Here is a 15,477-nt window from a genome sequence, read left to right as displayed (position 1 = left end):
ATATGGTTAGCATTTCTAGATGACCAAAATTTTCAATTACGAGAAAACCGGATCAAGCAAACCGAACAAACCAAATGCCCGGCCAAATATGCGGGCAAACAAACAATGTGAGCAAAAACTGCACCAAAACATATCATGGACAATCAAACGAAACATGGAAAGAAGTTCAAACCTATTTCCACTCAAGCAGGTGTTAACGGTTTAAAATCGAAAAAGGAAAAAAAGTCATCCCAGATGTATTGGTGTCCTGATTTCTCCGCCATGAGATCGAGTCTGACCATGTCTTTGTTGATGTTTTCTTTCCGACAGGAACAAACATACTCAAATGATTGGTTGGGCAAAAAGTTAGGAGTAGTACGTAGGAAACTGAAACACCTATTGAGAATTCGTCGTCAAATGAAAAAGAAAACCCACATCCATCAGTCACTCCATCTCTTCTTTTGACCTTGAGCGCTCCTCGCCACGAGAAAAATAGGAGGGGTAGTACTCATTTTCCGTTTCAAAATCTGAAGTAATTACGTCTGCGCCCCGTCATGTCCGCGCCCGCTACCGCAAGCAATGAGATCAACCAATCCGCCGTTGCTACCGCAAGCCATGACATCAATGCGACGGCGCACGTACCCTAGTAGTGTTAGTACAACACTCCTAGCTAGACGGCCACCTCGCGCCAAACCAAGCTTCACTATACATATTCTGCACTCCAGTGATGCTTCCACCACTAGACACCAGCTTGATAGGTTGAAGACGCGCGCGAAGGACTTCCAGCCAACGTGCATCCATGGCGCCGCAGCACTTCCTCGTCGTCGTGTTTCCGGGGCAGGGCCACATCAACCCGGCGCGCGCCCTCGCAGAGCGCCTCGTGCGGGCCATGCCGGGCGCTCATGTCACGCTCTCTGCCGCTGTGTCCGCGCACCGGCTCATGTTCCCCTCGCTGGAGTATCCCGACGAGGAGGTGCATGATGGCGCGATCTCCTACATCCCCTACTCCGACGGCTACGACCGTGGCTTCCGCCTCTTTGCCGGCGACGGAGACGACGCGCGGAGGTATAGTGAGGCGTTCGCCCGGGTCGGCCGCGAGACCTTCTCGGCGGTGCTGGACCGCCTCGCGGCGCGGGGCCGGCCTGTGACGTGCGTCGTGTACGCCATGCTCATGTGGTGGGCCGCCGAAGTCGCCCGGGAGCGCGGCCTGCCACGCGCGCTCTACTGGAACCAGCCGGCCACCATGCTGGCCGTGTACTACCACTACTTGCACGGGTACGAGAGGATCGTGACGGAGCACGCCGCCGAGCCGGGGTTCACGCTGGCAATGCCAGGCCTCCCGCCGATGGCCATCCGCGATCTTCCGAGCTTCTTCACCAATTCCACGGACGGAAGGCTCGTTTCCTCGTTTGACAACATCCGCAGGACGTTCCAGCAACTGGACCTGGACGCCGCCATTAGCTCCGGAGGAAGGAAACCCACGGTGCTCGTGAACACCGTCGAGGCGCTGGAGCTCGGCGCCCTCGCGTCCGTCCCTGAACTGGACATGTTCCCCATTGGTCCAGCCGTCCTATCGCTCTTCACCGACGGCACTAGGAGTGGCACAAACACCGTCGTGGGAGATCTCTTTGAGCACGACGAAAAGGGTTACATGGAGTGGCTGGACACGAAGCCGGCGCGGTCAGTGGTGTACATGTTGTTTGGGAGCCTCGCCGCGACCACCAAGCAACAGAAGGAAGAGATGAAGCGTGGCCTCGCCGCGAGCGGCCGGTCGTACTTGCAGGTGGTGCGCAAGGACAACAGAGACACTGACGACGATGATGATGACGACGATGACGACCAGAGCATGGTGGTGGAATGGTGCGATCAGGTGCGGGTACTGTCGCACCCGGCAGTTGGGTGCTTTGTAACGCAGTGTGGGTGGAACTCGACGCTGGAGAGCGTGGCATGTGGCGTGCCGGTGGTGGCAGTGCCGCAGTGGTCCGACCAGGACACCAACGGTCGCCTCGTTGTTGAGTGGAGCGCATTGGTGCGCGGCGCAATCCACGCGGACAGGTTTATGGACGCCGAGGAGCTCACGAGGTGCGTGGATATGGTCATGGGTGATACAGAGGAGGGTGCCGCCATACGGAGCAGCTCGATAACATGGAAGGCGAAAGTGCACGAGGCTATCACGGACGGCGGTTCATCGGAGCTTAATCTGATGACTTTCCAGGATCAGTTTGCAAATGATGCTTAGAAGGAGGGCCTTGCTGCTGTGTTGTTTCTTTTTTCACCAGCCCTGTGCTCATGTTTTTTTTCTTTAAAATAATCAGTTGTCATAAATTGAAGAATACATGTAACTAAAAGAGTGAATTCCACTTTTTACCCTGTAGTTGTGCAATTGTGACGCATATTACCACATTTAGTGGAGTTTCTACCAAAATATCCTATCCTATCTTCGAGATTTTAAACATGGTTTCACCAAAATTTAACATTTTATTTGTAATTGTTCGATAGGAAAGGCACGATACATCAATGTGGAGCGACAAAATATGTAAATACAGGAAGGTCTCATGGACGATTATGCCCAAACTTCTTTAATCGATACGTTCCATTTTTCACTACCGTCTTGATATTTTTGGACCCCGATCATCTTCTAATATCTTGCCCAATAGACACACATCAGAAAACAATGATCAAAAGCTTTTAAAATAGGTAATTTACACATATTTTCACTCGGCAGGGTAATTAGTGTCATAAATGCATAACTAGAGAGTAAAAAGTAGAATTCACTCTAACTAAAACAAAGAACTTCTGTTGGAAGCAAACATAACTCAATTATCATATTAGTCCGCACGTCTTTCGTCACCAACAAGGTAATCCTTGAATGTGAGTGCTTTTAACAGAGACAGACTTATGTTACAGTCTATGTTGTGAGATAAGGACAAGAATTGTAATTGGGGTTCGATTGTGGTTTATGCAGAAATGTCTTTCTCCCATGCACGGGACACTCATGCATGTGGTTGCCGTTCCATTTGCTTTGTTTCCTGTTTAAAGATTCGTGTTACAAATAACATTAAATTTTACTAGTAAATTTCCCCGTGCGGGTTGCACCGGGAAAACAAATATGCAAATGTTGCAATGAATCATTAGTGATACTTCTTCTTTGTGACACCATCGACAAACGTGGTCTCGTTTTCTCCTTTTCATAAAAAACATAATTAATCGAACGAAAAATAGCAATGCAAAAAAAGTCGACTTCACATTGGCTACTTTGTTCCGGAGACTGTATGTGTATTCTATGGTCTGCTCATCGCAACTTGTTTGTTTCTATCTTCGCACTTGACAGTATCATCCATAATACGGACACTCTATGTATTTTATGGTCTGCTCATCGCAGCGTGTTTGTTTATATCTTCGCGCTTGACAGTACGTATCATCCGTAATTTCAACTCATCTTTGCTACACTCCCTAAAAAAGAAAAAAACTCCTCTTTGCTACACTGCCAACACATATTTAAGAACATAATTGACATCATGGCTCACCGGCATCCCTATGCTGGCTCACCGTTGAGAGGTCTTCGAGGTGTGGGTTTCGAGGGATGGACATACCACATAATTACTCAATTAAAACTCACATTATAACCTTGCACCCCTCGGATCTCCATAGTTTGCTTATCTTCTTGTATATATTTTTACCTAATATATATTTCAAACATATATTTTACATATCTCAAATCTATAATATACAAAAGGTGTATCTTTTTGCTGTGTTGCCTATAGTATAATTTGAAATGCTTGGATTTTTTCCCAGTGCAGAACATACATCCCAGATTACCTTTTGTAGGATAACGTTGCATAGAAAACAAAAAATTTCCTACCGCGAACACGCAATCCAAGCCAAGATGCAATCTAGAAGACGGTAGCAACGAGGGGTTTATCGAGTCTCACCCTTGAAGAGATTCCAAAGCCTACAAGAGGAGGCTCTTGTTGCTGCGGTAGACGTTCACTTGCCGCTTGCAAAAGCGCGTAGAAGATCTTGATCACGATCGCTCCGGCGCCACGAACGGGCAGCACCTCCGTACTCGGTCACACGTTCGGTTGTTGAAGAAGACGACGTCCACCTCCCGTTCCAGCAGGCAGCGGAAGTAGTAGCTCCTCTTGAATCCGACAGCACGACGGCGTGGTGTCGGTGGCGGTGGAGAACTCCGGCGGAGCTTCGCTAAAGCACGCGGGAGATATGGAGGAGAGAGGGGCGGCTAGGGTTTGGGAGGGGGTGGCCGGCCACTTCAAGGGGGGCGGCCAGCTTGTGGTCTTGGGGTGGCCGGCGCCCTCCCCTTGGCCCTCACTATATAGGTGGAACACCCAAGAGTTGGTCTACAAGTCTTCGAATAAGACCCCAGACCAAAACCTTCCATAACTCATGAAACCTACCCAAGCTAGGACTCCCACTAGAGGTGGGAGTTCCACCTTCCATGGGAGGGGGTGGCCGGCCCCTCTTGGGGAGTCCACTTGGGACTCCTCCCCCTTAGGGTTGGCCGGCCATGGGAGGTGGAGTCCCACCGGGACTCCACCTTTCTTGGTGGTTTCTTCCGGACTTTTCTAGAACCTTCTAGAACCTTCCATAGAACCTTCCGCATCATTTTAATTCACATAAAATGACATCCTATATATGAATCTTATTCTCCGAACCATTCCGGAACTCCTCGTGATGTCCGGGATCTCATCCGGGACTCCGAACAAATATTCGAACTCCATTCCATATTCAAGTTCTACCATTTCTGTAAGCCCCAGGAGTAGGAAAACCCAGAGCGCGCAGGTAAGAGGGGTTTATGTGCATGAGGTCACTACAAAGGACCGTGAGGTCGCCTCGCATTCCCAAGCATATGGGTAGGCCAAGCAACAGCTCGACACGCCCATGCACACAACACCCATCTCAAAGGCTCACGGTAGGCTTTCCAGGCCTGAGTGCTTCACCTTCCTGTGCACTTCACACATACACACACTGTGCACAGGGTACAAGGGTAGAATACAGCTTGAATATCACAACATGACTATGTATGACACAAAAGATGGAAATAAGGTTCATATATATAGCAACGCTCTAATGAGCAAGATCCAAATGACACTCAGAAGGGAAAACATATCCCATCAGTACATCATACATAAGATAGCCAAATAGTCTGGGTACAGACAAGAACCAAATGGGACTAAGAGTCCTGAAGATAATCAAGCGGTGTTCCATAACCAACAAGCCACAGGCTGCTGCCTTAGGAACGATCCTGCTACGCAACGAAGTCGTCGTCCGAGAACTCGACAAAGTAGCCACCTGCGTACTGCTCATCATCTGTCGTACCTATTTGTCGAAAAGCGTGTTCCGGAAAAAGAGGGAGAAAAACGAGGGTAAGTACCGTTGGCACGTACTTGCGAGACAAGACCAGCTATGCTTGCTGGTGGGCGGTGTAAACTTCGCCCGGCTATATGGTGGAGTTTAGCGGCAGCAAAGCACTAACCAATAGAGACACGCTACAACATCCGTCTATCAGAGAAGATGAGAGAGCGCATAATCTAGCAGTTCTATACTCTGCAAACAACAACCCAGCCAATGCGATCCCCCTTAGCCAAGAGGTACTAACAAGGCACTCACACAATTGACAATTTTATATCCATTCCATTATAATAGGGCTAACTTACTACGCAAGTAATTAGCAAGTTATTAGCGACAACTTTAGGTGTAAGTTGTTCTATGATCGAGTTAAACAGCTCCAAGTCGTCCATAACCGCGGACACGGCTTATCGATAAGATTTACCCTGCAGGGGTGCACCAATGTTACCATACACGCATGCTCGAACCCGCATAGCAAGTGCGGAGTCTCACAACAAGACCGTTCCCAGATCAACAAGAATGCCTAGGGGGGCCACCCGACTAAGCTACCCGAAACGAAGTTCGGCCGTACTCCGATGCGGACTCAGGGTTTGCGTCGGCGGCTAGGCGTGCGAACCACACGCTTCGCTAAACGTCCCGCGGGGTACAATACAGAATATAAACACCCGAAGGCAACAGGAAGTAAACACCCGAAGGCAACAGTAAGTAAAGCATGGCATACATGGCATAGGCAAATAAAACCAAGGTTGTGGCCCCCTTTTCAACAGACTTGAGAAATGGTAATGGGTGATGGGGGGTCCCGATAAATCCTCCCACGAGTGGTTAGCGCGCTCAGTCTTAGAAACAGATAACAAGAACTCGGATCCTAGGGGACATTAGCAAGTCAAAGTTCCGATGCTTTCGCAAAGGGGCTCACAGATGCCTCTGCAAATTATTATCCCTTAGCAATTTTAAGTTGTAGCAAAAGTTATCCACTTCATTTTCGAAAAGGTAGTACATGTGTCAACATCCCAACAAGATATCCCGAACATTTCGAGATATCAACAAAAAACCCTAAACTCGCCTACGACTCGCAAAGCTGGCAAACAACAAACAATAGGTAGGGCGAGAAGGTGTATCTCGGACATATAGGTAACATGTGGAATAGGACACGTGACACAACAGAATCGCAATATAAGGATAGCAATAGATCAAAAGAGCATGTAAATGTAAAATAGGTGAAGGGGTGGGCTCGCCTGTCAGATCAGAGGTAGAAGAACCGACACGATCCTCCAGAGGGAACTCGTACTCCTGCTCGTACTGCTCCGCGTCGGCGTCTACTCGAGAAGAACCAAATAGCACATACAAGGAAAGTAAAGGCACAAATCAATACAAGTAAATGCAATGCGCAATATGATGCATGATGACATGGCAAGATGATGTGTGCATGGCAAAATTAAGTGGGGTGCTCGTAATTCACATGAAATGATAAGCACCCTCACATAACACTTAGTTCAATTTGCAATTTTAATTTGGGACAATTCAGAGATGATGCCAATGATGCATGAGAATGCAAGATTTGAATCCCTCACATTTTTCTGATGAAAAATAGATATAAAGTTTGTTGAAATTGGAGTTGTAGAAAAGAAGATATGAATTATGCCATATTACTCAAATTAATTCAGATTTTAATTTTGTTCAAATTTTATTTATCCAAAACCCAAAACTAAGTTCGTGGTTGGATAGAGCATGAAATGCTGATCAATTTGGATATATCATATGTCAGATTTGGAATTTATAGAGTTGGTTTTTAAATCAAAATAAAAAGATGCTGTAAGTAAAACAGTAAAAGGAGTACAGAGTTTGGAGCTCCAGGAATAGGAATATGCACAGCGTGTAAGCTTCAAAAAGATGATTTAACGCGCAGGCAAAGATTCGAGCTCAAGATGGAATTGGATGTGAAACGAGCTGCTAGCCATTGGGATACAGGTGGGTTTTCGAAAGGTTTCAGGCTTCAGACAAGAAAACGTATATCCTCAAGTTAACTTAAAATCTGAAACCAAAACAACAGACGTTTACACCAGACATGAAGAAGGAATAGCTTTTAGATGGACCTAGGAATTGAACTGCGATGCGCCGGTCGTGTATAAAGAACGGAACCAGTAGGATACTCGATCAAGATTGTTCAGGTACAGCGTACAGTCAAGGTGAAGTGTTGGTGGCGTTAACTGAAATTTTGACACTGAAACTGAAATCCTTGATAGCAGCTGTTTTTCTGTAGACAGCGAACTGCACGTTGCGGTAGCGGCGAATCTGTGCAGCGTTAGGCATGGACCTCGACAGGTTGAGAAAGCTGGAGGTGCCGAGATTGTAAAGGAACAGGTTTGTTTGAAAACGGAGCACCGAGGCGACGGCGGTGATCGTCGGAAGATGAGGCCGTGACAGCGGCGGCGCTCGACTGAAAAACTGCAGATTTGCAGCACTGTTTTGCGACGACGATGGCGTCGTCTACAAGCGATGAAAAGGAGTGCTTCCAAGACGAAAGTTGTAGCCCTCCGTCTCAGCTTTCCAACGGTGTGAAGAACGCGTGCTGGCGTGGCCTGTGCTGGCGGTGAGATCCGTAGAAAATCGATGTCCGCGAGCAGAAAAACTGGGTGGTTGAACTCAGTTTCTCGTTTCGATTTCAATTCTTGCTCCATCGCCTTTACTCGAACCAGAGAGCAAGGTGCAGGGGGGGTGAGATGGGGTGCTGCTGCTCACCCTGGGGTTGGCGGCGAAGAGAAACGGCCGGAGAGGAAGAAGAACGTGCGGCGGCCGTCGGTGTTAGAGAAGAAGGAGCGACGGTGGGGATGATTCCGAGCAGAACCTGGCGGCTCGAGTTCCGGGAAACAGACGTCGAGGAAGAGGGAGTCGAGGCGGTTCCGTTCCACTGCTCAGGTTGGCTCGAGCTGGTCCATGGCGACTGCGGTCGACGGCAGCGGCGGCGTTGTCCCTCACGCTGCTCACAGTGAGGTGGAAAAAGGGAAGGAGATGGTGCGGCGCGGCGCGGCGCGGGCGACGGAGGAGCGAGCTAGGGTTCTGCGGAGCACTCCTGGCGTCTAAAGAAGGGGAAGAGGGGCAGGTGGCGAGCATCCATGGAGGGGAAGGAATCATGCGGTGCTCGACCTGTTCGTACAGGGAGGAAGAGGACGTACACGGACAGCTTCTCCACGTTGATACTGGGTTGGGCTGGGCTAGGTAGGTTACTTAGTTTAGATAGGCTATTACGTTAGGTTAGCTTTAGGTTTTTTTTTGTTTTTTTTTTCTCCTTTTGAATAACTTTCTGAAATTTGACAAGGGAAGAATTTGAAATTTGAAAAGGACTTTTGAATTCAGAGAAGTCTCAGCCTTATATACCAACTATGGTAGGCTTGAGAGAATTAAAAGAATGAAAAGAAATTGAGGGAGCCATAGAGAATTTTAGTAGAAACCAAAATAATTGATATTCAATATATTTGGCTAAACCTGAATAGTTCAACCACTTGAGAAGGAAGAAGCCCAACTCAAGATCATAAAACATGTGCATTGCTAAAAAGAAAGGGGAGGAGGTAGGTTTATAGCAACCATATAAAAGAAAATTTTGGCATGACCTATTTGAAATATAGATCAAGTAGAGGGATAGGTTTAGGCTTGTTAGCTTTTCTTGGAACATCACAAGAGGGAGGGGATGAACCAAGAGAGAGGAAGAGAGGAAGAACCACAAGCAAACAAAGCAAAGCCAAAACCAAATGCAATTTTATAAAAGTCAAAAGTTGGTGATATGCATGAATGCAACATGATGACATGAACAAATACAAGAAAAGGTAAAAAGAATCTATGTATTACTCTTGGGATGTTACAAACGCCCCCCCTTGAAGGAATCGCGCCCCGAGATTCTCAGGAAGAAGAGAAGAAGGACGGGTACTCGGAACGGAGTTGATCTTCCCGCTCCTAAGTTGCTTCTTTATCGGAATGGTGCGACCACTGCACCTTGAGAAACTTGACAGACTTGTTGCGAGTTCGACGTTCAGCTTCATCAAGAATCCGAACGGGATGCTCTTTGTAGGAGAGGTCTTCTTGGAGGTCGATGGACTCGTGATCAACTGCACGGCCTGGATCCTTGAAGCACTTCTTGAGCTGTGACACGTGGAAGACATCGTGCACTTTGGAGAGCTTCTCAGGGAGTTCAAGGAGGTAAGCGACTTCACCACGCTTTACTAGAACCTTGAAGGGACCAATGTATCTTGGCGCCAACTTGCCTTTGATACCGAAACGATGAGTGCCCCTCATAGGAGTAACACGGAGGTAGGCTTGATCACCAGGATGATATAACATATCATGGTGCTTGCTATCATAATAGCTTTTCTGCCGAGATTGTGCTATCTTCAGATTGTCACGAATGATTCTCACCTTTTCTTCAGCCTCGTTGATGACATCGGGGCCAAAGATTTGCCTTTCACCAGTTTCAGACCAGTTCAGAGGTGTTCTGCATTTGCGACCATAGAGAGCTTCGAAGGGTGCCATGCCCAAACTGGCTTGATAGCTGTTGTTGTAAGAGAACTCAGCGAATGGAAGGCATTCTTCCCATTTCATGCCGAAGGATATAACACAGGCACGGAGCATGTCCTCGAGAATCTGATTGACTCTTTCGACTTGCCCACTCGTTTGCGGATGGTAAGGCTGTCTTTGAAGAAGCAGATTAGTTCCCATAGCTTTACGAAAGCTTGCCCAAAACTTGGAAGTGAAGATACTTCCGCGATCAGAGCTTATTTCCAAGGGAACACCATGAAGAGAAACAATCTTTGCAGTGTAGAGCTCAGCCAACTGACTAGCAGATATTGTTTCTTTGACAGGAAGGAAGTGAGCAACCTTAGAAAGACGGTCGATCACCACGAAGATAGCATCATTGCCTTTCCGAGACTTTGGAAAACCAGTCACAAAGTCCATCTCAATCTTATCCCATTTCCACTCAGGAATCTTCAGGGGTTGGAGGACACCGGCAGGTCTCTAATGTTCAGCTTTGACACGGCGACAGACATCACATTCTGAGACATAGCGAGCGACATCCCTTTTCATCCTAGTCCACCAATAGGTAGACTTGATATCGAGATACATCTTTGTGCTGCCAGGATGGATAGAAAGAGGAGTGTCGTGAGCTTCTTTGAGAATGAGGTTTCTCAGGTCTGGATCATTCGGAACAACAAAACGACCTTGGAAGAAGAGAGTTCCTTGATCGTCGAGAGAGAAAGACTTGTACTTGGGCTTGTGCATATTCTCTTTGATATTCTTCTTTGCCAAATATCTCGCAAGCTGTCCTTTTCGGATCTTATCTTCAAGAGTTTGCGTGATCACCAAGTTTGCAAGGTAGCCTTGGGGAACAAGCTGAAGATTCAATTTCCTGAATTCTTCATAAAGAGCAGGTTGACTTTCTTGAATCATGAGGTTGTTGCAATAGGACTTGCGACTAAGGGCGTCAGCCATGACATTAGCTTTGCCTGGAGTGTAGCTGATAGACAGATCAAAGTCCTTGATGGTTTCCATCCATCTCGTTTGACGGAGGTTCAAGTTGGGTTGTGTGAAGATGTATTTGAGACTCTTGTGCTCGGTGAAGATCTCACATTTGTTGCCCAACAAGTATTGGTGCCATGTTATTAAAGCATGTAACACGGCTGCAAGCTCAAGATCATGTGTGGGATAGTTGAGTTCATGCTTTTTCAACTGACGAGAAGCATACGCCACAACTTGACGTTCTTGCATGAGGACAGCACCTAGTCCATGAAGAGAGGCATCACAAAATATCTGGAAAGGTTTAGAAGTATCCGGAAGAACAAGGACAGGTGTGGAAGTGAGCTTCTGCTTGAGGAGGTCAAAGCTTTCTTGGCATTGAGGAGACCAAAGGAACTTCTTGTCTTTCTTGAGGAGATCTGTAAGAGGCTTGGCGATCTTGGAGAAATTTTCAACGAAGCGGCGGCAGTAACTTGCCAAACCGAGGAAGCTTCTCACTTGCTTGACATTCTTCGGAGGAAGCCATTCAACGATCGCCTTGACGGTTTCAGGATTGACAGCAATGCCTTTTCCCGAAATGACATGGCCAAGATAGACGACTTGAGGAAGCCAAAATTCACATTTGGAGAACTTGGCATAGAGACGATGTTCACGAAGCTTCAGGAGGATGAGGCGAAGATGCTCTTCATGCTCCTCATTAGACTTGGAGTAGACAAGGATATCATCAAGATAGACTACCACAAACTTGTCGAGGTACTCCATGAAAATGTAGTTCATCAACCGAGAGAAAGTGGCAGGAGCATTAGTGAGGCCAAAGGACATGACGGTGTATTCGTAGAGACCATAACGAGTTTTGAAGGCTGTCTTGGGTACATCCTCCTTGCGGATTTTGATTTGGTGATAACCACTTCTCAAATCCATCTTAGAGAACACAGTTGCACCCGCAAGCTGATCAAAGAGCTCATTGATGCGAGGAAGAGGATATGTATTCTTGATCGTTTTCTCATTGAGAGGGCGGTAATCAACCACCAATCGATCAGTTTTATCCTTTTTCTTCACGAAGATGGTAGGACATCCCCATGGAGAAGTGCTAGGCTGAATGAAACCAAGTTTTTGCAACTCATCAAGCTGCTTCTTGAGTTCAGCCAACTCATTTGGACCCATTTTGTATGGCCGCTTTGAGATAGGAGCTGTTCCAGGCTCTAGTTCAATGACGAACTCAACAGCCCTGTCAGGTGGCGTACCTGGAAGTTCTTCAGGAAAGACATCAGGAAAGTCGCAAATCACCGGTATAGACTCAAGCTCCGGAAGAGAACTAGGATTCAAAGCAAAGAGCTGAACGGAAGGTGTTTGGGAAGGTGTATAGGTCAAGAATCCTGTTGAAGTAGGAAGAGAAACTGAATGCTTGGTGCAATCAATGACAACTTTGTTGGCCTTCAACCAATCCATGCCAAGGATGACATTAATGTCAGAGTTCACAAGGACTATCAAGGATGCGAGAAAGGTATGGTTTCCAATTTGAATTTGGTTACCATGGCTTATCTTCGAAGATATCATTTGTCCTCCGGGAGAGTGAACCAAGAGATTTGATGGTAATATCTCCATAGGAAACTCGTTACTTTGAGCAAAACTATCAGACACAAAAGATAGAGAAGCTCCTGTATCGAACAGTACTTTTGCAGGAATGGAGTTAACAAGCAAAGTACCAAGCACGACGTCGGTAGCTTGTTCAGCTTGCTCAACGTTGATGTTGTTGACGCGAGCAGCCCTCGGACCATGCCTGGTGTTGTTGTTGAAGGCACGGCCCTGAGCTGGTGCACGAACCATCGCATTTGTCGAAGTAGAGCGAGGTGGTGGTGGAGGAAGCTTCTGAGGGCAAAAGGTAGAGATGTGCCCAACCTGACCACACTTGTAGCATGTGGGGTCGGCACGTGGACCCATCGGCCTTGGTCCACCATAAGCAGGCCTTGGCGGAGGTTGGTAGGTCCTCTGCTGTAGCTGTGGGGTGGGAGGGCGGGGAGCATACCCAGCTTGTGTAGCTTGTCCTGGCGGTGCGGGATAAGGAACCCACAACCTTCGCTTCTGAGGCGGCGCTGAAGGAGCATCAACCTCTCGAGTATGCTTGCGTGACTCGTCGAACGCAAGCCTACCCGACTCTTCCTTGATAGCAGTGTTGACCAGCTTGTCAAAGGTGTCCATCGAGACATGAGTGAGCGCGTACTTGAGTGCTGGCTTGAGGCCATTACGGAACCTCTTCTGCTTCTTAGCATCAGTAGACACTTCTTCACCACCATAGCGAGCTAGCCTTGAGAACTCGATGCTGTATGCCATCACGTCTTTGTTGCCCTAAACAAGACTAAGGAATTTCTCCTTCATCCTGTCCATTAGCCCTTCAGGAATGTGGTGGCTTCTGAAAGCTTCCCTGAATTCTTCCCATGTGACATCGGGAGCATTGGCGGGACGCATCTCGAGAAAGTTCTCCCACCATGCTGCGGACCCTCCTTTCAGTAGGTGAGTCGCAAACCGCACTTTGTCTTCTGGAGCGACTCCCGCTGTGTTGAGCATGCGGTTGACATCGCGCACCCAATCATCTGCATCCAGCGGTTCAGGAGTAGAGTCGAACGATCGCGGGTTCAACTGCAAGAAGTCCCGGATCATCACTCGGCCATTGTCATGACGAGCTTGATCGAAGTTGTGTTGGGTTTGCTGCATCTGGCTCAACAGTTGAGTCATTTGCAACAGGGCTGGTCCCAGCGGAGGAGGTGGCGGAGGTCTAACCATCCTGTTGAGGGAAAACATTAAGACGGTTGAAACAACAGATAAGAACAAGGATTTAAGATCACATAACACATCACTCCATAGAATTCATCAAGGTACACCATACAAGGTTCAAGTACACAAGAGATCCATACGACCGCAAACAAGGATAGAAAAACTAAAACATCTACTTGACACGCAGGACAGTGGAGTATACGGTAGTTCCATAAGAATAACGATAAGGAAGCAGGCTCCGGAACAAGGAAGTGGTCGAGATAGCATCGGATCAAAGGAGAATAACATGTTAGTATGAAAATACCAACATGTCAAAGGAACAAATTATATGTGGAGAATGTCAAAAGATGATAACGAAGCAACCATAGTACAGAAAATTTTCAAAAATACTTTTCCCTATGGCACTATGGTTTCCCACAACTCGTCCAAGCCTAGGTGAAACAAGATAAGAATAGAGTAAAACCGTTGCACGTCCTTACCAGAGGGAGGGTGGGTGGGGTAAGAAATAAAAGCAGAATTCCTACTCTCGCGCACAATTTTTTCCTATGTAGCTAATAAAATATGAGTTTCTAGACTCAACTTCGTCCGCTGCAAGGGGCTCCTAAAGGCAGTCCTGCTCTGATACCAAGTCTGTAAGCCCCAGGAGTAGGAAAACCCAGAGCGCGCAGGTAAGAGGGGTTTATGTGCATGAGGTCACTACAAAGGACCGTGAGATCGCCTCGCATTCCCAAGCATATGGGTAGGCCAAGCAACAGCTCGACACGCCCATGCACACAACACCCACCTCAAAGGCTCACGGTAGGCTTTCCAGGCCTGAGTGCTTCACCTTCCTGTGCACTTCACACATACACACACTGTGCACAGGGTACAAGGGTAGAATACAGCTTGAATATCACAACATGACTATGTATGACACAAAAGATGGAAATAAGGTTCATATATATAGCAACGCTCTAATGAGCAAGATCCAAATGACACTCAGAAGGGAAAACATATCCCATCAGTACATCATACATAAGATAGCCAAATAGTCTGGGTACAGACAAGAACCAAATGGTACTAAGAGTCCTGAAGATAATCAAGCGGTGTTCCATAACCAACAAGCCACAGGCTGCTGCCTTAGGAACGATCCTGCTACGCAACGAAGTCGTCGTCCGAGAACTCGACAAAGTAGCCACCTGCGTACTGCTCATCATCTGTCGTACCTGTTTGTCGAAAAGCGTGTTCCGGAAAAAGAGGGAGAAAAACGAGGGTAAGTACCGTTGGCACGTACTTGCGAGACAAGACCAGCTATGCTTCTTTGGTGGGCGGTGTAAACTTCGCCGGCTATATGGTGGAGTTTAGCGGCGACAAAGCACTAACCAATAGAGACACGCTACAACATCCGTCTATCAGAGAAGATGAGAGAGCGCATAATCTAGCAGTTCTATACTCTGCAAACAACAACCCAGCCAATGCGATCCCCCTTAGCCAAGAGGTACTAACAAGGCACTCACACAGTTGACAATTTTATATCCATTCCATTATAATAGGGCTAACTTACTACGCAAGTAATTAGCAAGTTATTAGCGACAACTTTAGGTGTAAGTTGTTCTATGATCGAGTTAAACAGCTCCAAGTCGTCCATAACCGCGGACACGGCTTATCGATAAGATTTACCCTGCAGGGGTGCACCAATGTTACCATACACGCATGCTCGAACCCGCATAGCAAGTGCGGAGTCTCACAACAAGACCGTTCCCAGATCAACAAGAATGCCTAGGGGGGCCACCCGACTAAGCTACCCGAAACGAAGTTCGGCCGTACTCCGATGCGGACTCAGGGTTTGCATCGGCGGCTAGGCGTGCGAACCACACG

At 47.5% G+C, this 15,477-nt stretch overlaps 2 protein-coding genes across 3 annotated transcripts; one reads left to right on the top strand and one right to left on the bottom strand.

Annotated features, from left to right (window-relative positions):
- The first annotated feature begins 513 nt into the window (after window positions 1-513).
- Window positions 514-2,346, top strand: LOC127307657 (cyanidin 3-O-rutinoside 5-O-glucosyltransferase-like). The gene has a single exon (XM_051338406.2). It carries the CDS (start codon window positions 779-781, stop codon window positions 2,216-2,218), a length of 1,440 nt encoding a protein of 479 aa, XP_051194366.1. The 5' UTR covers window positions 514-778; the 3' UTR covers window positions 2,219-2,346.
- Window positions 2,347-4,996: 2,650 nt separating this feature from the next.
- Window positions 4,997-14,910, bottom strand: LOC127307659 (uncharacterized). 2 transcript variants are annotated; one of them, XR_011746924.1, is made up of 3 exons: window positions 8,086-8,491; window positions 6,582-6,662; window positions 4,997-5,316 (listed from the first exon to the last, which is right to left on the bottom strand). XR_011746924.1 is itself a non-coding variant. In XM_071821860.1 (3 exons), the coding sequence occupies exons 1-3, from the start codon at window positions 13,177-13,179 to the stop codon at window positions 5,246-5,248; spliced, it is 777 nt and encodes a 258-aa protein (XP_071677961.1). In that variant the 5' UTR covers window positions 13,180-14,910; the 3' UTR covers window positions 4,997-5,245. The 2 variants fall into 2 exon arrangements, 1 of the variants encoding a protein (XP_071677961.1); XM_071821860.1 differs by lacking the exon at window positions 8,086-8,491 and adding an exon at window positions 12,555-14,910.
- Window positions 14,911-15,477: the final 567 nt, after the last annotated feature.

Source organism: Lolium perenne, chromosome 6 (assembly GCF_019359855.2).
Source record: "Lolium perenne isolate Kyuss_39 chromosome 6, Kyuss_2.0, whole genome shotgun sequence".
Taxonomy (NCBI): Eukaryota; Viridiplantae; Streptophyta; class Magnoliopsida; order Poales; family Poaceae; genus Lolium; species Lolium perenne.
This window is presented reverse-complemented; position numbering and strand designations above follow the sequence as displayed.

Excerpts from the sequence above, each read along its gene's own strand:
- LOC127307657 (XM_051338406.2), top strand. The coding sequence starts at position 779 with ATGGCGCCGCAGCACTTCCTCGTCGTCGTGTTTCCGGGGCAGGGCCAC.
- LOC127307659 (XM_071821860.1), bottom strand. The coding sequence starts at position 13,179 with ATGGCATACAGCATCGAGTTCTCAAGGCTAGCTCGCTATGGTGGTGAA. Across the intron at positions 6,663-12,554 it reads AGCTACCGACGTCGTGCTTG|ACGCCGACGCGGAGCAGTAC; the intron begins GTACTTTGCTTG and ends CTTCTCGAGTAG. Across the intron at positions 5,317-6,581 it reads TTCTACCTCTGATCTGACAG|GTACGACAGATGATGAGCAG; the intron begins GCGAGCCCACCC and ends TTCGACAAATAG.